General features: G+C 46.3%; 1 protein-coding gene across 2 annotated transcripts in view; it reads left to right on the top strand.

Annotated features, from left to right (window-relative positions):
- Positions 1 to 22,828, top strand: part of Mylk (myosin light chain kinase) — a 195,090-nt gene that overhangs the window by 166,558 nt on the left and 5,704 nt on the right. Inside the window, exons 28-32 of one of the 2 annotated variants that reach the window (XM_013019424.1) lie at positions 2,233 to 2,356; positions 10,996 to 11,148; positions 13,700 to 13,823; positions 20,665 to 20,794; positions 22,166 to 22,297. In XM_013019424.1, the coding sequence (XP_012874878.1) occupies positions 2,233 to 2,356; positions 10,996 to 11,148; positions 13,700 to 13,823; positions 20,665 to 20,794; positions 22,166 to 22,297 (663 nt within the window). The remainder of the gene's footprint in view (positions 1 to 2,232; positions 2,357 to 10,995; positions 11,149 to 13,699; positions 13,824 to 20,664; positions 20,795 to 22,165; positions 22,298 to 22,828) is intronic. The other variant, XM_013019423.1, reaches the window with a different exon arrangement.

The raw sequence follows: 22,828 nt of genomic DNA on the forward strand, positions 1-22,828 counted from the left end.
GCCACTTATTGCTATATGACTATAAGACTCAACTTCCTCATCTGTAAGATGGTTAATAGCAATCCCTCCTGCTACAAAGTCCCATAGGGTTCTCAGGAGGACCAAGAGCAAGAGAGGTAGGGTGATAGCAATGCCTTATGAACAGAAAGCATGACACAGACACTAGCTATGTATTGTGTGGTGCTGCTGCTGCTGAGGCCATTAGTTCAAGGCCAGCCCCAGCCAAAAAAAAAGTTAATATCCTATTTCAAAAACCAGCCAGCTTAGGCACTAGTGGCTCATTCCTAGCTACTCAGGAGGCTAAGATCTGAGGATTGTCATTAGAATCCAGCCTGGGTAGGAAAAAACATGAGACTCTTATCTCCAAATAACCACACACACAAAAAAAAAAAAAAAGCCAGAAGAAGAGCTGAAGCTCAAGTGGTAGAGTGCTAGCCTTGAGCTCAGAAACAGTTCCCAGGACTTGAGTTCAAGTCCCAGGACTGGCACCAGAAAAAAATAAATAAACCAGGTATAGTGGTATACACCTGTAATCCCAGTTACACAGGAGGTGGGAGAAAGAGGAGGATTATATAGTCTGACACCAGCCCAGACAAAGAGTAAAAGATCCTATCTGAAATGTAACTAAAGCAAAAAGGACTGTGGGTGTGGCTCAAGTAGTAGAGTGCTTGCCTAACAAATACAAGGTCATGACTTCAAAACCCCAGTACCACCAAAAAGTAAAAATAAGTAAAATATTAAAAAAAAAACACTATCACTATCATTGATGCTCACTGAAGGTCAGCAGTACATATAGGATTTCTGCATCTCAATTTGTAGAGTAGGATTCCAAGGTTTACCACAGTTTTGCCCAGAAGATACTATATGCAAGCCAGGGAGTATGCAGGGCTGGCTTAAAGACCCCATGCCTAGCTCAGGGTGTTCCAGAGCCCCTGTACCATTCACACATTGAGGAGGAAGGAAATATAGTAATGGGGAAAGTGATTAGAACCTCATCACCAACCTGAAGCCATTCTGGCCACTGACTGTGTGCTCACATACAAGGTCCTCTGCATCTACTCATCACTTTCTGGTATCACTGGTCACTCCCTGGCCTGGCCACTCCCCTGTTAACATGAAATTACAGAGCCACCCTTTATATCACCACCCTGAGAAAAGAAGGATAGTTCTAGGTTAACTTAACTGGCTCCATCTCTCTGCTACAGGTGTGGATGCCTGTCTATGGAGAGTAACCACCACAAACGGAATGAGTAGGGGGAGGGAGTGCTAGCTCCATGCTGTGAGGGCTGCTAGGGCTGTAAGAGTAGTTTCTATAGTCCCTGCAGAGTTAAACGAGACCAGATGTGGCTCCAGGCCCAAGCTTGTCCTTCTCCCTCACTCCCACTCCCCAGATACGTGGGCACGTATACACACACACACACGCGCGCGCGCACGCGCGCGTACACCCGCACGCACATACGCATGTGTGCACTCCTGCTCCATCCTCCAGCTACAGATACTGCCCTTATCACGCAATGGGCCTGCTCATTAGTCCTGGTTCTTAGGGCTGACATGCACCACTGAGCATCCCACATTAGGGTTTAGGCCTGCCCCTGCTATCCTGGCAGTACGTGGGAGCAGGAAAGACATGAGCTTAGGCTAAATACAGAGAAAGGAGAAAGGAGGCTGGCTCTGTGACAGAACCACTTGGGTTCAAGCCCTGATCATCACTGGTGAAGCAGATAGGAAATTTCCTTGCTTCCCCAGATCTTGCTTTTGTCCTCAGCAACCTGGGCACTGCGCCTACCTCTTAGAATTGCTGAGTATAGCAAAGAGGAAAACCCTCGGAAAGCTGGTGACAGGTACACAGGCCATGTGAGTGCTAGAATCAGTGAGCATGAGGGATTGCTGAACAGGAGTCACTAGCCCTGCCGCTGTGAGCTAGTTCGGGGAGACTGACAAGCAGAAGAGCACCAGGGCAGGCACTTCCCTGGCCTCCTCCTCTCCTCACCCTGCTTAGGACACTTGAAGCACATGTGTGGCTTGCTGGCTTCCCTGGTGGTTGATGTGCTTACATACAAGGATGTCAAGTGTCTCAGCCATCATCTATGGAGAGAGCAGCCAAAAGACCCAGTGAGCTCTTCTCCATGTACCTCTGACTCAGGGACCAGGACACAGACCAGAGCAGAAACGCTTCCCTTGAACTGGCTCTATGATGGAATGGCCACTGACATCTCTCCATCTTGATTTCAGAAAATGCAGGGTCTCTGAAGGTCCTTTTTGGTACTCCAGAGTTTGTGGCTCCTGAAGTGATCAACTACGAACCCATTAGCTACGCCACGGACATGTGGAGCATCGGGGTCATCTGCTATATCCTGTGAGTCCTGGGGCACCTGGGGAGGGGGAATGAAGCCCCCTGGCAAGTCACCACGGGAGCCTGCCCCAGGGAGAAGGGTCACAGTCTCCCAGACGGTCCCATCCCTGCCCTCAGGGTGTCTGTGCCCTACATCATACTTTTGAAGCCACGTATGGGAACACACACCCAAATCCCCATGTTGGGTGCTTCATTGTCCCTACTGTTGGACAGCGAGGGCTCTTGGTCAGGGAAGGAAGGGTTAGCCACCCTTCCTTGTATACCTAGCACCCCAACTTGTATACCAGATTCACAGAGGAGAGACAGAACAGGTGCATGTCTTCTGAGGGTAGTCCCATCTGGGGCAGGGACCCCATCCAGCAGCCTCTCTGATTCCAACATGTGTATTAAGTAGTACCTTTGATGGCAGGTCCATAAATGGGACCAACAAACAACAGAAAACAATGCCATTGTTAGAACTTGGGGAATCAGGTAGAAAGTGTGTGTGTGCGTGCGTGCGCAGCGCACGCACACACATGCACACACATGTACATACACTTGGCTTTTTTGCTCAAGGCTGAAGGTCTACCATTTCAGCCACCGGAAAAAAAAAAAAAAAAAAAACACCACATCTTGCTTTGGAGAGAAGAGTCTCATGGACTGAGATCTCAGACTCCTTAGTAGCTAGGATTACAGGTGTAAGCCATTTAAATGATCAATGCTGGAGAAAATGAGGAGAAGCACAAATCTAGACCAATGTCTTTGCAAGCATATTAACATCTCCAAAACTCCTAGACACTTCCCCAGATTGCAGGCTTTGATTCAGGTCCGGATTCCACACGTCTAACAGGATCCATCCAGGTTGTCCACATGCTGGCCTGAGGACATAGTTGGACTACCGAAGCTTCAGAATACATTCTGATGGGTCTCACTAAGGCATCAGACCGCCAGACAATCATTAGCCCCAGAAGGTGCCCATGAACATGTATGGCAACACAGTTGTGGAATATTCTCCCCAAAATGCAGACATGCATGTGCATCCAGTAGAAAATATTTTTTGTCAGGCCAGATGTGGTGGTACATGCCTGTGATCCCAGCTACTCAGAAAGTAGAGGTGAGAAGACTGTGGTAGGAGACTAACCCAAACAAAGGTACAAGAAACTTTCTGAAAAACTTAATGTATCTGCAAAGCAAACTAAAAGCTAAAGGACTGTGGTCATGGGCTAAGTACTAGGGCACTTGGCAGAAAGCACAAGGCTCTGAGTTTAAACCCCAAAATAAACACACACTTGCATACACACACACACACACACACACACACACACACACACCCCAAAAGGGAAATTCAATACTTTCATAGAGAACTAGAGGATCCTGAAAAATTCCTTAGACTGCCCCTGGGGTGAGAAAAGGCTCTCAGAGACTATGAAGCCCAGTGGGTTTAGTAACGCTATGGCAAAAGTTTTGACATGCATAGAGGGGGCAGTACATTGGGGCTTTTCCACATGCTCAGGAGTTTTGCTTTTGCTGTGGCTTGTAAGGGCAGCTTTCCCCAGTTTTGGATCCATTTCTTCAGAGTCACCCGCCCAGGGTCACTTCCCCAAAGCCTAGGGCATAGTTCCCTGTTTCTCCCCATGTCTTCACCCTCCAGTAGGGGGCGCTGATGAATAAGTGTACTGCCTTTCTCCTGCACCTGGTAAGGAACCACCAGAGGGCCCTGCATTTGGCCTGCCCTTTTTGGAATTGTCCTGGACTTGGCACGAGCTGACTTAGATTTCTGAGTCTGTCAGAAATACCCAGCCCTGCAGAAATTGTCCTTCGTCAGCTCACTCTGTCCAGACTTTATTGCCCTAGGGCCTAATTTGACCCTGAATCCCATCCAATCATAAGAGACTTGCCTCGTGGTCTGCTGCAGCAGGCTTCCCATTGTGGTGACACAAGGATTATCTGTTGGCCCTGCCTTTAACTTGGGGGAGGGGGAGGGAAAGGGTTAGTCCTTGGCAGAAATTGGGGAGTGGGTCATGGCATGGGTTTGGTTTCCTCAGTCATTTAGGTGGCTGGGACACTTCCCACAGTCTGGGCAGGTGGCCAAGGGCCCCAGCTTGCCCAGGATTGATAGTTTCCCAAGAGACAGGACTTTGAATACAAAAATGGGGACAATTCCAGGCAAACCAGAATGACAAGCCTGGTCAGTGGCAGCAGTAACTGGACCACTTAGCAAGTTTTCACAGTGAACACAATCCAGTGTTCCACACCCCACCTGATCAAGAAACCCAACAAAACCAGGAACCCTCAGCCCTCAGGGCCCCTCCTAGTTTCTGCCTCAGGAACAGCCCTTTCCCTCATGTCTGCAGTCCTGGGGTAGGTCTGTCTGTTCTTAAACTTTATATAAATGAAATCACACTGAAGGAAGTATGTGGCTTCTTTTTCTCCACGTTGTGAGCCTCATTCACAGTGCTAAACAAAGTGGTAGATTGTTCATTCCCAGAGCCAGTAGATATATCCCATGCATCTATTCTGGGTTAATGGGGTTTTGAGTAGCTTCCAGTTTGGAATGTTCCATTTTTAGTGAGCATGCTATGCATTTCTGTTGGATACACAATCTGGAACTAGAATTGCTGTGTCATAACAGCACTTTTTATTGTGTTTATTTTGGGTGTGTGTGGTATGATACTGGGGCTTGAACTCAGGACTTGGGTGCTGTCTCTCAGCTATTTCACTCAAGGCTGGCACTTGACCATTGAAGCCACAGTTCCACTTTCTGCTTTTTTGCTGGCTAATTGGAGATAAGAGTCTCACAGACTTTCCTGCCCAGATTGGCTTTTAACTGAGATTCTCAGATCTTAGCCTCCCCAGTAGCTAGGATTACAGATGTGAATCACCAGCACCAGCTTAGCACTTTATATAGAAATTCTTTCAAGTAGAGAAACATGGTAGTTTGGATACTATGCTAATTGTTTGCTGCATTACTTTTTGCTTTTTGTCTCAACTCTGGGCCTGGGCACTGTCCCTCATCTCTTCAGCTCAAGGCTAGTGCCCTACCACTTGAGCCACAGTGCCACTTCTGGCTTTTTTCTGCTTACGTGGTACTGAGGAATCGAACCCAGGGCCTCATGCATGCAAGGCAAGCACTCTACCACTGAGCCAACTTCCCAGCCCTACTAGATTACTTTTAAAGCTAAGACCAAGAATTAAGAATGACTTTTAGAAAGGGGGAGATAGTTAATTTTGGTGCATGTGAAGTGGTGTGTAGGTGTCTAGGTAGGATGTCAGGAGGGAGGAGGAGAATGTGGCAGAAGTTGATGAGTTGTTGAGTGCTGGCTATGCTCACCACTACTAGACACCCTCACACACACAAGCCTCAGGACTCTTCTAGGCTTGCTCTTTAGTGCTCATCCAGGCCTGAGACTTCCCCTCTGGAACTCAGGCTCTCAGTAGAGCACTTGGTGCTAGAAATATTAGTTGGCTTCCTAAGCTTCTCCTAGAAGTACCTGGAAGAGGTTCTCTGAGACCTTCAGCATCTTCTGCTTGGCTCTGTCCCTCTTTGTAGCTGGTTGTCTGTCCCGCTTCATACAGAGAACCCCTCCCTCACCTCCTTTTGGATCCACTGAGGATGAGAGCCAAGTAATGTTTGTTATTTACCATGTATATGGTGAGTATCTCGCTAGCTAGAGATGACTTGTTCACATCTAAGAAGGTCAATCTGATGTCACAGGAAGCCTTTTGCAAAGCCATTATCTGGAGACACTGGCCAGTTCAATTCCAGCCCAGTGCCCTCACTGGATTCTGAACAGAGAGAGCCTTGGTTTTGTGGACTCAAAGATGATACCAGTGCTTGACTTTCTCTCCTTGCTCTCCTCCTGACTGGCTCAGCAATGCGCTCTTCCACCTCAGCTCATCTGTAGAGTACCTGCCATAATCTGGGGACCACCTCACCCTGTCCTACAATCAGAGGTGCCAGAAAGGAAGATGTGTGTGTGTGTGTGTGTGTGTGTGTGTGTGTGTGCAGGGAACAGGCAAACTCTTCTGGGAAGAACAGCCCAGTCAGCTGAGAAGTGCCCAAGTAGAGATGTTGGTGCCTTCTGCAGGTGGGGTCTAGATGCAGGGCCTCTGCTGGGAGAGGGGTCATCTCTGCCTGTCATACCTTAGGCTTCCCTGCCCTCCCCTCCCCATTGCTGAGCCCATTTTGAGTCCTGCTCTCACATCCAGCCCAGCCACCACTTTTGGGTTTTGGTGTCCAGAGACTTAGTTCTTCCTGCAGGCCTGCTCAGACATCTCCAACTCCCTCACTTAACGTCTGAGGGTGAAAGTGGGATGAAGACTAAACCTTTCCTAAGAACTGAGTCCTTCTGACAGATATTTGGTCCCATTAGCTGACTGCTCTTACAGCCAGTTCACGTGTCTCTTGGCTTGAGACAATGTAGTGTCCTCAGTGTTGAGCAATTGCTTGGCATGCTCAAGACCCTAGGTTTGATCCCTGGCACTGCCAAAGCAAACAAACAAAAGAAGAACAACAACAACAAAAACCCTAAGAATTCAGAAATTAGAATGTTCTGTGGTTGTGACTCTTGTGACTCATTAGCATTCAGACTAAGTATGAAGACTCTCTATACTTAAGATGCCAAGTGGAAAAAATAAAGTACTTGAGAACTTTCCCAAACTGGTCTTCTACACAATCACGTGAAAACTGCATCAGTCTCCTGTTTAAAAACTAAGTAAGACTAAGAAGAGGGGGAAAAGTTGTGTTTTAACGGAGCATCAGTGATTGGATGACTTTTAACAAATAAAGGCATGAGATCCCTTATGTAAACTCTAGCAATCAAATTCAAAAAGAAAGTTAAAAAATAATCCAAGTTGGTGTGATGGTACATGCCTATAATCCCACTACTTAAGAGGCTAAGGCAAGAAGATCAAGAGTTCAAGACCAATTTGGAGCACATTGTGTGTGAGAGAATGGGGAAGGGAAGGGAGACAAACAGGAGAAAGCCAGCAAAATCCCATGCAGAACCATCACTACTGAAAATTCAAATACTCTTATCATCATGCTTATACATTATGTGTGCGCACATCCCATGTTTTAGTCTAGAGTCGTGGTCCTCAGTGGGAAGAATGCGGGGGTGCTTGCCGTGGCAGGCAAGGAGCCAGCTGGCTGGAGGCTGTTTCTGATGAATGTGCTGCCAGGCGGAGGGATGCCAAGGCCAGAGGCTATGGGCTCTCCCTGCCTGCAGAGATTAAGACCTATCTCTGCAGGATTACAACTCCTAATTAGGAAAGGAAGTTTGCAGAAGGGGCCCCTTTGGCATTCCACAGCAGGATTGTTTGCTTTTCCTTCCATCTTTCAGAGGGCTGTAGGACTTCACCTTATTTCCAGTGGAAAATGCAGACCAGAAGAAGCAGGTAGCAGACAAGCAGAGACAGGCAGGCTGCTTCCTAAAGGGGCTAGCTTAAGCCTCATGGGGTCATCCCCATCAAAGAGATGGGGGGGAGCTAGGACCCCAGTCCTATGGTGTATAAAATGAGCAAGGGAGGACCAGAGAATGGAAAGGCCCAGCACATAACTAGGCAGACTTGGGAAATGGTAAATTCCTACCCCTCTCTCACAGAGACTCGACTAAGAATGATTTCTTCTTTGCCTTCCTTAAATACAAATTCGGGCTGAGGGTGTGGTTTAAGTAGTAGAGTGCCTACATATTTAGCACAATGCTGGGAGTTCAAACTCCAGGAAATACCCGCACCCTCCACACAAACATAAATCAGTGTCTTAAGAAATCCAACTATAAAAATGTATTACTCCTGTAATCAGAGCTACTCAGGAGCCTGAAATCGGAGGATCACAGTTCAAAGCCAGCATGGGCAGAAAAGTCCATGAGATTCCAATTAACCACGAGAAGTGGAAATTGGAGCTGTGGTTCAAGTGGGTGCTACCCTTGAGCACAAAAACTCAAGGACAACCTTAAATTCAATCCTCAGGACCAACAAACACACACACACACACACACACACACACACACACACATCTATTAACTCAAAAACACAAATATGGGTGAGATTAGGGTGAGATAATTCACATTGCTAAACTTTTCCTCTCTTTGTAAAAGTGTTCACCAGAGCTTTCATCCTCTGGAGGGTATTGCTTCACCAAGCTCAGTGGTCACATGCATGCATATTCCACAAGCTGAGGTCTCAGTTGCCAAAACTGTTAGTCTACTGTAATTTATGATGTTGGAGTCATAAGGATTTGGGACGAGGAATCATTGTTGGGACTCATGAAACCTTTCTTTGCAAATTCACTTAGATGTTCAGACAGTGAAACAAAGGAGGATATTCTTAGAAGAGGAACACAAAGGTGCAATGGCTATGTGCATCTGACTATATAAAATAATCTTTATTGAAGTAAATTCCAGGAAATGGAAAGAAGAGGGATTTTCTTTGTTGCTATTTTTGTTTTCTTTTCTTTTTGTTGATCTGTCTTTGGGAGGGCACAGGGGGTCACAGAAATGGAGGGACAAAAGGTGAACAAATGTGGCTGTGGTATTCACTAGACACATTGTTGAAAATGGACTGTACAACTTGTTGTGTGGTTATGGGAGGGAAAAACTGGGAGAGAGCGAGGGAAGGGGTGACATTGTCCAAAAAGAAATGTACTCATTACCAGGCTTCTGTAGCCATAATGCTTCTTTATATCACCTTTATAATAACAATAAAATAATCATCATCATCATTGCAAACTCAAAAGGTAAAAACATTATTAGAAATTCTGAGATGATGGCAGGAAAGCATGACAGCAAAATGTGGGCCCCTGGAAGGGTATGATTTTGGGAAGCTTCACGTGTCACACACCCACGTGTGCGTGCCAGTCCTGGGTTAACATCCATATGGGGGGGTGCTGTATGAAGAAGAGGTACACAGAGGTCACAAATCAAGTCTGTGAGTCATAAACCTGCTCTACTTGGATTTCCTGACTTCCAAATTGTGTTTGGCTTAGGCTACTGGTAGATGAGGCTTTCCCATGACCACAGGCTGGGGGAGGCAGTGCAGGTGATCAGAAGATGACAGTACTGCACAATGTCTGTGGTCCTGGAGGAGTGCTTACTGTGGTCAGCCTAGTAGCAGCTACCTTAACCACAAAGGATGCTAGCTCACAGCAGCCTCAGGGGCCAGGCACCCAGCTCCCTGACTGACTCACTGGTGGATAACTTAAACCGTTCTGTGCCTCGGTTGCCTTCTCTGTACAATGAAGAAATAAGAGCCCCCTGTGTTGAAATGGAGGGACAAAGGGTGAACAAATGCAGTCGTGGTACTCACTAGACACTATGTTGAAAATGAACTGTATAACTTATGGATGGGGACAGGAAGAGGAAACTGGGACAGAATGAAGGAAGGGGTGACGTTGCCCCAAAAGAAATGTACTCTTTACCTGACTTATGAAGCGGTAACCTCCCTGTACATCACCTTAATAATAACATTTTTATTTTTAATTATTATAAAGATGATGTGCAGAGGGGCTACAGTTATATGTCAGGTAATGAGTACATTTCTTTTTGGACATTGTCACCCCTTCCCTTACTTTTCCCCCAGCTGCCCCCTCCCTTCCCTACCCACAAGTTGTCCAGTTCATTTTCAACTTAGTATCTAGTGAAATATCACTGCTGCGAATGGTAACAATTTAAAACATCTTAGAAGAAAAAAAGAGTCCTTTGTGTTTTAGGGCAGTGGTAAGATTAAGAGCTCATCTATTTCAGCTTTCTACCTGGCTATGTGTGGTAAATGTCTGCTGCTGAAGAGAGGACCACCCTTGTAGTTAAGCGGGAGGCTTTCTATATTCCAGCAGGAAGAGAGGGTGACCAGAGAAGGGAATTGCCCAGGTTTTCCCAGCAGATGCACACGCTGTGGACTCTAGCCTCTGCCCTGCCCCCCTCATAGAAGCTTCCTAGAAGCCTGGCCTAAACAGCTCAGGTGCTCTGTGCCCTGCTTTGCTGACTGAAAGTTATTGTGTTCATTTGGCTCCTGTCTCTGGGCTGCCCCTGTGTGCTCCACCTTTTCCTGGAACTTATAGTAGGAAAAGAGAGGGGCAGAGATTTAGCAATTCTCACTGTAAGAGACGACAGGAGCCGGGCGCCAGTTGCTCATGCCTGTCATCCTAGCTACTCAGGAGGCTGAGATCTGAGGATCGCGGTTCAAAGCCAGCCCAGGCAGGAAAGTCCGTGAGACTCTAACCTCCAATAAACCACTAGAAAACCAGAAGTGGCGCTGTGGCTAAAGCGGTAGAGCGTGCTCCTTGAGCTGAAGAGTGCATGGACAGCACCCAAGCCCAGAGTTCAAGCCCTACAACCGACAAAAAAAAAAAAAAAGACAGGATTCAAGAGAGGTGTGAGCATCTATGGGCTTCAGGATGGAGCACAGGAGGGAGATGTCTCAGCCCCTGCTGTGTTCTCTGTGGATGTGTGGACACCCCGATGCACAGTGAGTGTCCAAGAAAAGATGCAACCACAGAGACATGCATGCACTCCATTGTGTGGGGGGATGGAAGGGCCAGTGTGCGTTAGGGTGAGGGGCTTTGTAAAAGCCTTCACCTATGACCTTAGTCCCCACCTGCAGAGTTGCACCCCCTTGCCTCCTGACTGACCTCCCTTTCATCCTTCTTTCCTGTTCTCCTCCCCCAGGGTCAGTGGACTTTCCCCTTTCATGGGTGACAATGATAATGAGACCTTAGCCAACGTTACCTCAGCTACCTGGGACTTTGACGACGAGGCGTTCGATGAGATCTCAGATGATGCCAAGGATTTCATCAGCAATTTGCTGAAGAAGGACATGAAGTAATGAGTGGGCTCGTTGGTCTGCTCGGTCCCTGCACTGGTGCTGGGCAGAGGGCTTTCCTCTGCCTGTTGGGACTCCATCCTCACCCCTGGCTCCACACCAGTCCTGGGTTCCGTGCGAGGGGAAGGGGGGAGGGTGGCCCCTAAGAGGCCCCGCCCATGATGGGGGGGAGCTTTAGCTTTCCTCCCAGACTCCTCCTTCCTGCTGCCACACAGTGGCAGGTGCTAGCATTTAAACTCAGGGCTTCCAAGTTGCTAGCCAGAGGCTCTATCACTTGAGTCATGTCCCCAAGCCTGTCTCACTTTCTGCCTGGGCTGGCCTCAAGCCTTGATCCTCCCAATCTCTGCCTCTCAAGTAGGTAGGATTACAGGTATGAGCCACCATGTCTGGCCCCTAACATCCATCTTTAGAAGCACTAAAGTGTCTTTAAAGAATATACTAAGCTGGGCACTGGTGGCTCATGCCTCTAATCCTAGCTACTCAAGAGGCTGAGATGTAAGGATCGTGGTTTGAAGCCAGCCCAGGCAGGAAAGTTCATGAAACTCTTATCTCCAATTAACCACCAGAAAACTGGAAATGACACTGTGGCTCAAAGTGGTAGAGCTCTAGCCTTGAGCAAAAAAGCTAAGGGATGGAGCTGACCAAACAAAAAAATCTACTATTAAAATGATCTTTGAGAGAAAATCATAGGAAGAGGTAGCTATGTGAATGATGACAACCCCTACCCCCTTTTTTTTGTTGTCATGGGGCTTGAATTCTGGGCCTGGGTGTTTTCCCTGAGCTCTTCAGCTCAAGGTGAGTGCTCTACCACTTTGAGCCACAGCACCACTTCTGATTTTCTGGCAGTTAATTGAAGATAAGATCCTGCCAGGCTGGCTTTGAACCACAATCTTCAGAGCTCAGCCTCCTGAGTAGCTAGGATTACAGGCGTGAGCCACGGGTGCCTGGTTCCTTTTATTTTTTGTATCAGGTTATGGCCCTGGGGACCTTCCATAGCCCCTCTGCAAAGAATGTGCCTTTGCAGTGTGCAAACACAGATACAGAGGCAGTTTGGGAACTGTTGGAAGGTCTTCATGTCTCCAGATTGTTCTTGTTTCATGTTTTTTTTTTTTTCCCCACATGTGACTGTTTAAGAGCTACCTGTCTGAATATGTCCTGGTTCCTTCTGACACAGAACACAGTAGCAAACAGTGGGAGGCTGGGCCCTGGAGGCCACATGTGGATGACGCAGCAGGGAGGAGTGTCAGGTACAGGGCCTTCAGGGTTTCACGAGGCTTCAGAATGGAGCTGAGAAAGAGACTCAAGTGGAGGAGGTTAGCTGCGGCTATACAGCGTTGGTGGTGTATGAGCAGAATTGGCTCCATTGAAGTAAGAAGATGAAAAGTCTATGCACACAGGGAGAGCTGCCTGGGGCAGAGAGCCATGGAGATACCAGCCAAGACCTCTGGCCCATTGGCACCTCACCTACTCTATAGATGTGGGCAGATGAGGCAAGGCCTAGTTCCAATGCCTCCAAATTGGATTTGGCAATAAGGAGCAGGCCTTCCACAGGGTGATAATGACATGATGTCGGGCACACAAGCAGTGAGGGTTGGGGGGAAGCCTCATATCTGGGAACAGTTCAAAGCCAGTACAGACAGAAAAGTCTATGAATCCATCTGTAATTAACCACCAAAAGGGAGGGCTGGAGGTGTGGCTTAAGTGGTTAGAGTGCCATCCAAGCAAGGCTGAGGACCTGAATTCAACCCCAGGCCCTGAAATTGATCTTAATCAAATTGATCAAAATATCTGATTCCCATAAACTCTTGTACTCAGCATCCTTCCAACCAGACGTTTGTTTTCAAAAAAATTGTTATAAAGTATAATGTAGAAAACAGAGGTACCCATAAACCCCTTTACCTCAGAATTAGTATATTGTGCTGTCCATCTTTCCAGTCATTGTTCTATGTTTGGTTAGCATTTGGTTCTCTGGGATTTATAGTTCTATTACAGTTGAGGTGATGGCTCAGAGAGATTAATCTCAGAGAGATTAACTGAGTTTCAGTGCAGTTCAAAAGTTGCCATGATTTACTAATTGTATGGAGGACACACTTCTTTGATCTGATACCCAACAATACAATAAGGCAGGAGTTCAATAATTCTAAAATTTCTTTTTCTAGAATTTCACTCTCCCTTCTCCTCCCTAGATGAGGAGACAGAAGATTAGACCCCAGATGAGCCCAACCCCAATGTGACTATCAGAGACCCTGCCCTAGAATATGGTGCCAGCCTTCCCAGACAAGTCTGTCTTTCAGCACTAACCCTTCCTGGATCCCAGGAGAAGATCATGAGATACTACCTACTCTCCTGGTAGCTTGTGCTTCTTAACACTAGCCTGTGCTGGGAAAAAGGCCAAGTGCAGAGTGACTCTGATCATGTCAGATGAATCAAGAAAGAGGAACTCTTGGCTGTGCCTGGTGTGACTAGGGACAGGTGATCTCCCATTTCTGATTTAACCAACAGTCTCTGAGTTCCTCTTCTCAGAAATCCTCTGGTCTTTACCCCTATCAGAGACCGCCTGAACTGTACCCAATGCCTTCAGCATCCATGGCTGATGAAGGACACCAAGAACATGGAGGCCAAGAAGCTCTCCAAAGACCGGATGAAGAAGTACATGGCGCGAAGGAAATGGCAGGTAATGTAGGCTCCTTGGGACTGATGTGTAGCTCCCATGTTTGCTTTAATCAAGCCATTCTTATTAAAACTGGCCCTGGCCTCACTCCCCAGGAAGTCTGCATTTGTTTCTAAAATAGTCTGGGACCTAGTTAGGCAGCTAATTAAGATACAGTGTTACCTCTTTTGCTGACAGGAAGTTGGCTGCTCAAGTACAGCTTGTCTCTCCCATTCTGCTCAGCTCTGTCCTAGAGGGACCAATAAGGGAGATCTCAGGCAGCCTGGCCCTCTTTCAGGTTAGGCTGCTGGTGTTCCTGTCTTCATGGCTAGGGATGAACACCATTACTTAGCCACTTTCTAGAGAGGCTGGGTGTTGCTGTGCATATTTAAGCAAGGATTGAGCCTTACTATGGGTTCATTTTCTCATCTGTGACATGGTGAGAAATTGACACCCCTCCATTGATGAGACCTCTGTGAGATAATCATCTCATGGCCTTTATTACAATGCCAACCACATAACTGGCCTTTGAAAATACTATTAGTAAGCTAACAGGTATGGAGGGCTGGCTGGGGGACAGGGGCTATTCAAAGCTCTTGCTGTGCAGTAAGTCTTTAATCTTAGATAGCAGATACTATCAGCAGCCCCACTTTACAGACAGACGAGGCACAGCATATGTTAGGAAGTCATCGAGGATCACACAGCTAAGTGGAAAAGTCAGTAGTCAAACACAGAACTTGGCTCTGAAGTACAGTCTTAATGACATAGAACTGCCTCTGATAATAAGATAGATAAAACTAGCATCCAAAACTGCAGAGCAGTTTTTACCACCAAGTTATAATATAAATAATATAAATGACTATCATAATTTATAGCACATCTAGGACTCCTGGAGGTAGGAATTTCCATACCCTGGTTTTCAAACTCAGGGGATGTATAATGCAGAGGAAACTCAAACACATAGACATAAAAGGACATAAGGCCCACGGGAACTATAAACTATCACTATAGCTATCCATAACCATAACCATATATGTGAGCATAAGCAGAAGAGGTCAGTCCTAGCCAGAGTTGATGAGGTTAAAGGAGATTCTTGCAGAGGCAGGAGCTGGAAATTAAGTATGGAACACACTACAGGGGAGTGTGTCTGGAGGTAAAAACAGAAGTGGAAACTGGGCCCACACTGGCTGGAGATTCTGGGGACCTGAGAGCACTGAGACTTTGCTCATGCGGTAGAAAAAAAGGAAGTCCTTTGTCACACAGTTTTCTGGAGAAGTACAACTTCACATAGAGATTTAAGAAGGCTTGAAAAAGCTTCAGGGCCTGTGGTTTAGATTTTCAGAGACTGGAGACCCAAGTATGTGGCAGCCAGAGCTCCTCCACAATGCAGGCAGGTCATGCTTAGTGCATGCCCCACCCTTGTGAAGGGATGGGTGGGTCAATGAAAGGTGAGTAGAATACCTCTGCTTCCTCCTTCCTGGGACCTTTAACACCAAATTGCAAATGTTCTTTTCAAAAGGGTGTCAGTAAAACCCATAGTCAGCTTTGCTAATAATCAGGTCAGGTTTGCCAATGATCCCTGGCCAGCAAGTAGATCTTGGAGAAATATTTCTAGAGAGATGGGGCAGGGAAGCAGGTCTAACTGGATCTCACTTGGATGAGGCTGTGTGGTAAGGGGCAGCCTTTACATCTTGGAACACAACCTCAGGTCAAGTGCAGAAGACATAAGATATAGGGGCTAGGAAGGTGGCTCAGTGGTAGAATGCTTGCCTTGCATGCATGAGACCCTGGGTTCAATTCCTTAGCACCACATAAGCAGAAAAAAGCCGGAAGTGGCACTGTGGCTCAAGTGGTAGAGTGCTAGCCTTGAGCTGAAGAACTGAAGGACAGTACCCAGGCCCAGAGTTCAGGCCCCATGACCAACAAAGAAAGAAGAGGAGGAGGAGGAGGAGGAAGAAGAAGATATAAGATATGAAGCAAATGAAAGTTAAGCACTGGTCGCTTATGCTGTAATCCTAGCTACTCAGGAGGTTGAGATATGAGGATTAAGGTTCAAAGCCAGCCTGGGGAGGAAAGTCTGTGAGACTGTTATCTCTAATTAACCAACAAAAAGTCAAAATTGGAGCTGTGGCTCAAGTATTCTAGCCTTAAACAAAAAAGCTCAGGGACAGTGCCCAGACTCAGTTCAAGCCCTGGGACCAGCATAAAAAATAGAAGCAAATGAAATGTCAGTCATAACAGTCATGGAATTAATAATTGTTCCTAATGTTTTTTAAATTTTTTCTTGTTATTTATAATATTATTATATGTAGTATTTTTCTCAAAGTGGAGTGGGGGAGAGAAAAGCAGTAGAATTTAGAGAAAAGAACCTTAATCCCACCCATCCCCCCCCCTTTTTTTTTTTGCCAGACCTGGCGAAAAGTTCAGGTCCTGAACTCAGGACCTGGGCACTGTCCCTGAGCTTCTTTTGCTCTAGGCCAGCACTCTACCCCTTGAGCCACAGCATCACTTCAGGCTTTTTCTGTTTATATGGTACTGAGGAATTGAACCCAGGGCTTCATGCATGCTAGGCAAATCACTCTACCACTAAGCCACATTCCCAGTCCCTTAATTCCCTATTTTAATAGAGGTGGAAACACTTGGAAATTATTTTTCCACAAAACCAACAGTGAGAGCTGGCTACCAATTGCTCATGGCTGTAATCCTAGCTACTCAGGAGGCTGAGAGCTAAGGATCACATTTCAAAAGCAGCCCAGGCAGGAAAGTCTGTAAGACTCATCTCGAATTAACCTCCAGAAAATGGGAAGTAGAGCCGTGGCTCAAAGTGGTAAAATGCTACCCTTGAGCACAAAGGCTTAGGGACAGCACCTAGGCCCTGAGTTCAAGCCCCACAATTGGAAAAAAAAAAAAAAAAACAGGTTTCACAAAATTCTACACAAAACTAATCTACAGCCGGGTGCCGGTGGCTCTCGCTTGTAATCCTAACTACTCAGTAGGCCAAGATCTGAGGATCTCGGTTCCAAGCCAGCAGGGGCAGGCAAGTCTGTGAGACTTTTTATCTCCAATAAAGCACTAGAAAACTGGAAGTGGTGCTGTGGCTAAAGTGGTAGAGCGCTTGCCTTGAGCTGAAGAGTGCAGGGATAGCACCCAAGCCCAGAGTTCAAGCCCCACGACCAACCAAAAAACAAAACAAAACAAAAAACTATTCTACAAAATCTAACCCAGAACTGGGCACTGGTGGCTCAGCCTGTAATCCTAGCTACTCAGGAGGCTGAGATCTGAGGATCATGGTTCAAAGGCAGCCCGGGCAGGAGCATCCCTGAGATTCTTATCTCCAATAAACCACCAGAAAACAGGAGATGGCACTGTGGCTCAAGTGGTAGAGCTCTCACCTTGAGCTGAAGAGCTGAGGGACAGTGCCTAGGCCCAGAGTTCAAGCTCTACAACCAACAACAACAAAAAAATCTCACCCAACACCAAACATCTCTAAAGCAGAAACAGTCCTGCTCCAAATGATCAGCCATCTTAGGTCACTTCCTAAGGTCAATGTTTCCCATATTTAAACTAATCATAGGACCTTAGCTCCCCTAGGAATAATAGGGGCAGTATCCCCTCTCAGAGTAGCCAAGGTTATATTTAATAGAGTAGAGAGGGATGGGCTGTGCTGAGTGAAGGGTTAATTCAGGTTATAGGCAATTCAGCTAATTCTACAAGGAACCTCATAACTATTCAGGAGTTCTGGTTTTCAAAGAGGTACCAGAGGAAGGAAGCAACATGGGGACAAAACCCCTCCATGCAAGACTACACTGGCTATAGATGATTCACTGTATTCTGATCTGAGAATGAAGTTACTCTAAAAGAAGGTATATTTTAAATTTTGTATTAAAGAGTTTCACAAAGACATGTCAGTAAGGATTGGCAGTAAGAGTAAGGATAACAGGGCTAATACATACAAACTGGAAGGAAAGAACTAGGAATTAAAAGGCCTATGGGCAAATACCTTTAGTTTCTGGGAACCACAAAGTCCCCAACAGTGTATCAAGGGCAACAGGAGAGAAAACATGAGACTCGATATAGCATCGCAATTGGACATTATGTACTGTGCTTAGAGAAAACTGCAGTCTTGGGGATGTTGGTGGATATGTAGGGCCTTATTGGCTGGCTGGTGCCATGATGACCAACTTGCCTCACTTTTACCAGCAACTATATGGATATTAGTACTGAATGACCCTAATTCCAGGAAACCCACAGTCTTGGGTGAACCAGGACATTTGTCATTGGTTGCCATTCTAACTGGCCCTCCAGAAACTGGAGAGTTTGTACTATATTTTTGAGGCCCAGACAAATGCTGTCCACCAATTGCCCTCCAAAGATGAAAAGTCTTTCTCAAAATAAAGACGAAAGTTAGAGAATTGAAACGTTGATGTTTGAATTTTGTTCCAATAGTTTCCAAAGATCTTGGCAAAGTAGCAATCTCAGGCTTAGAGCCGTGACACTAAAAGACCAGAACACAGAGATATTTATTTTCTGGTTCTGATAAACTCCTTCCTTAACAATTGTTTTTCACAAGTCAGTTTCCAAAGATTGAATTCTAATGTAGATTATTTGAAAAAAATTATTAAGACTCACATTTCGCCCTGCTTAAAAAATTATATGCTAAACACCTACATTTGCTGGAAATGTTCCCAAGATGATGTATTTGCTTCTTAACATATTTGTCACTCCTCTGAAATATTTCAACTCTTTGATAACTTCTTGTTAGACATTTAGTTACAAAATAAGAAGAAAAAGACATCATATTTCTGCACATACTAGTGAAGACAGACATGGTCCATCCTCATTTAGGTGTCTGGAATTGGGGAGCCTATGGGCTGGAGCAAGCAATACCCCTTCCCCTGTATTCATGAGCATGAGTCATAGTCTTTCTGGGAAGATGAGAACTAAACGAAAATTCAAATCTTTTTAACACAGAATCTAGACACTAAGGTACATAGAGGGGAGCTAAGAGCTAAACTGGATCCCCTGACTGGATCACCCTCTGAACAAACCCTCTGAATTTAGAGACTCCTGGCCCCACGGCAAACCAGTCTGCATTGGCTAAAAGGTATAGAGAGCTCAAAGAGTAGGGTGTAGGATTTGGCTGATAACCAAGGAGGCTCCTCCAACCTTGTGTTACCTTCTTAGCAATTCCTGTGGGAACTGGTTTTGCCACACTCCTAACACTACAGAGAGATTAACCAGGCCATCAGTTAAGTAACAACCTCTCTTAAGAAGAGCTTGAAAGGCTGCCATGTGGCCTCAGTCTGCAGGGACATTCCCTACAGAGCCATGATTTTCCCCTCATCACCCCACTCCTGGGCCTCCTGGATTCTGTTCTTTTCTCCTCATCACCCCACTCTTGGCCTCCTGTTTGGAGTGACCCACCTACACTGAAGCAGCAGAGGGTCAAAAGTACACCCACACCACTTAGTGCTGTGTGCAGAAGGGCAAATGGCCAGAGAACAGAGTCAGTTGGAATGTCTGTTCAAAGTGCATAAATATCATCTGCACTCGGAGGAGAGGGGACAGGAAGGAAAAGTGACTGTGGTTACAACGGCAGGTCCCTACTTAAGTCAGACACAATTTTCCATATAGTCTCTTAACATCTTGAAATGTGCCACTTTTTGAAATAATCATTTTACCCAAAACACTGGCTTTCCAGGTAGTCAAAAGAGTGAGACTTTCCTAAGATTTGTATGTGGAATTAATTCTGGAGGAAAATGGCTTTGCCAGCACAGCTTGAGGTTCGGTGAGCCAGTGCGTGGCATCTGCCTCTGAAGAGGCTGTTTCCTTCCTCTCTCAGAAGGGGACAAGAAGACAATCTGTGGTGACGTCTGTTCTGTGGGTACAGTGTCTCTTTATGCCTAAGAAAAATGCAGGGCTGCATGGAGCAGGAGTGGAAAGACTACTGAGTTATGCCTGAGTTTTCTTAGCCATTCCCCTTGACCCAGAGAAATGACCAGAAGAGAAACCTTATCAGAACATGAGAAACAGACAAAATTTCATTCTTTGAGGATCTTTGGCTTTAAATCCTATGCTTAGTAGGATTTTTGCAATGCAAAGAAATTACATCTCAAGTTCTGATCCTTTTCAGTAGAATTCTACCCACTCCTAAGGTGCCTATTTGGGTGCTTCTTTCCGATCCCTAAGGAGACTCGGGAAGACCACCACCCCAGACTCCTCTGAACAACCATGGACTTGTACTGAGGCCAGCCTGGGTGTTTCTTGAAATCTCCTAAGTTATCTGAATCATAAACAGAACTAAATAGGACCTTGGAGACCATCATACCCAGCCTCCTCCTTATACACAGGAAGAAAATGCAGTCCGGGGATTAAGTGGCTCACCCAAGGTCGACTCTCTTTCCCTCCACGAGGACCCATGGGATTTGTAGTAACTGTCTTCTTGACCAATTAAAATCCTATCACAGACATTGTTTTATGAGAAACTGCCTCACTGGGCCAGTCCGCAATAAGTCTTTGGAGCTGTCTCAGCCTGCAGTTGCTTTATATAAACTATCCCTTTTATGGGAGTTGAAGCACAGTATGAAAAGGGTTTTTGTCTCATGTTGACCTTGTTTAGTCACATTAACGCACACATCAGTTCCAGGCCCCATTCCATTCTCTGAACATCTTCGGACACGCTGACAGTGTGAGCAGAGCAAGGCTGGCTCACTCTCAGACAGGACCTACACTCGCTCACTCAGAAGACAGTGGGTTCGGGGAGCCTCTCCTGCATCAGGCTCTGCTCCAAGGCCCCCTGCCTGAGCGCAGGCCTGCTGCAGTCAGGGACACTGCCTGAGACCAACCTCAGTGTCTTATTTTCCAGAAAACGGGCAATGCTGTGAGAGCCATTGGAAGACTGTCCTCTATGGCAATGATCTCAGGGCTCAGCGGCAGGAAATCCTCAACAGGGTCACCAACCAGCCCTCTCAATGCAGAGAAGCTAGAATCAGAAGGTAAGGAGCGCCGAGAGGGCTTCCTCCTATCAGAGGGAGAGAGCGGTTTTCAGGTAGGGGGACATTTTGAGGATTTGAGGTTTGCTTTTGTTTTCTTAATATAGCCCACAAGAATAAAATCAGGACTTTTGGGGTTGCCCTGACAACTGGTAAGTCTAGCAATTATTCTTTGTTAAACCTTTGGCTTAACTATCTTCAGAAGGAAAGCTATTATTTGTCTGGTGGAATTAGTTGCTTGCTTATTCTTTTTCCTGTGCTTTGTACAAGAACTAACAAAGGCCTTATTAAAAATCTTTCTCTTTTTATTACAAAAGCAAGACTTAGGTATTAATAGGCAAAAACAAAAACTAAGATTGTGTAACATTTAAAGTTATCCGCCCATTCTATACAGTCCTTGTGTTTTTGTTTTTAACAAAAGGAATTTGAATACTCCATATTCCTTCACAGTTTTCATGCTGCAGAAATGTGTAGCTATCAGTTACAATAAGCAGGTCCCTCCTGGGACCAACAGGCCTAGCTCCTTGCCTCCCACCTTTGGGAGCTACCGCTAACAATCTCTGCATAAAAGCCTTAGGCTCCTCTTGTTTCCGGTGCACACAGACGGCCCTTTCTTATCCAGGTGAACCTCCTCCATTGCCTGGTGTTTTGGGTATCCACAGGTGAAAAGTTGAGCCTAGATCCCATTGGGCACAAAATTAGGGTAACTGGCAAGACCCATAACTTGTTGCTCTAGAGCTTCCTGGAGGTCAAGGGCAGATTCTAAAGCACAAAGGCCTTGTGCTTCATGAGCCACTCCTGCCATAACCCAGGCAGCCCTGGTGACCAGAAATAGCCTCAAGGGAGTAGAGGACATAGGAGCCTCAGACTTTTTCCTGGATTTATCCCACATCCTAATCCATAGTCCTACCACATGCAGGCCAAGCACAGAATGCTGGCAAGATGAATGTGCCTCTAGACCTGGCTGCTCCACTCAAGGCAGGTGATGGACCTGCTGTAGCAAGGGGGCACAGGGCACTGAGTCAGGAAGGCAGGAGGTTCTGTCCCTCGTGGATGCCCTCAGTGATCCTGCAGCAGCATAAAATGCAGCTAAAGCCCCCCTTTTTAAAAGATGACTTCCTTTTCAATGTGTCAGCATCAGGGAAGGGGGAGGCTGAACATTTCCCCATTTGGGGCACAGTTCTCTGCTGCCAAATGTTTTTGGCAGTAGGCCAACTCATCCCTAGGAGAAAGGCGTGTTTGTGATTCACTCCTACAAGCTGCATTATTTGTGAAATTAGAGCAACTTTTTTTTTTCAAGCCAGCCCTTTTGATCTAGGGGGAGACAAGAATAGGGAACGAAGGAATGACCTGGTCTTCTCTCTTGTCTTCTAGAAGATGTCAACCAGGCTTTCCTTGAGGCTGTGGCTGAGGAAAAGCCCCATGTGAAGCCCTATTTCTCAAAGACCATTCGTGATCTGGAAGTTGTGGAGGGAAGTGCTGCTAGATTTGACTGCAAAATTGAAGGTAAGCTATAGCTAGGCCTCTTCACCATACCTGAGACAGCAGCACAGGGGAGCCCTGGGAAAGATGTCAGGTCTGTGTAGCTCAGAGCCACAGGAGGCCCTGAGGGAGGGACACTGGGTCAGGAGGAGCTGCTCCAGAAGAGCTACTCACTCCACTCCCTCTCCTAAACATTAGTGCTCTCAAGTAACTGTCCTAAGTGTCCATTGATTTCTTACACGTCATGGGACCTGTTTTAAAATGGCTTCTCATGGAGCTCCCTGACCATGGCACTTACATAACAAACCAGGCATTGCAAACCCCTGAGAAACATGTGGTTTACCCACAAGAAGCTCTCAAAGAAAGGTTGGTGAAAAGGGCAGACAATTCAAGTGGGCTGGCTCAGCTGCTCGTCAGCAGGCAGTGTGACTTTGGGCTGTGAATTCATGCCAGTGATATCCAACCTGCAGAGAGCCCTGGGCACTGTGAGACCACAGGTACAAAAGGGGGGAACCTTTGTATTGTTTTAAAAGAAGTCATGGAGTAAAGGGGAAA

Source organism: Dipodomys ordii, unplaced genomic scaffold, assembly GCF_000151885.1.
Source record: "Dipodomys ordii isolate 6190 unplaced genomic scaffold, Dord_2.0 Scaffold45, whole genome shotgun sequence".
Classification (NCBI taxonomy): Eukaryota; Metazoa; Chordata; class Mammalia; order Rodentia; family Heteromyidae; genus Dipodomys; species Dipodomys ordii.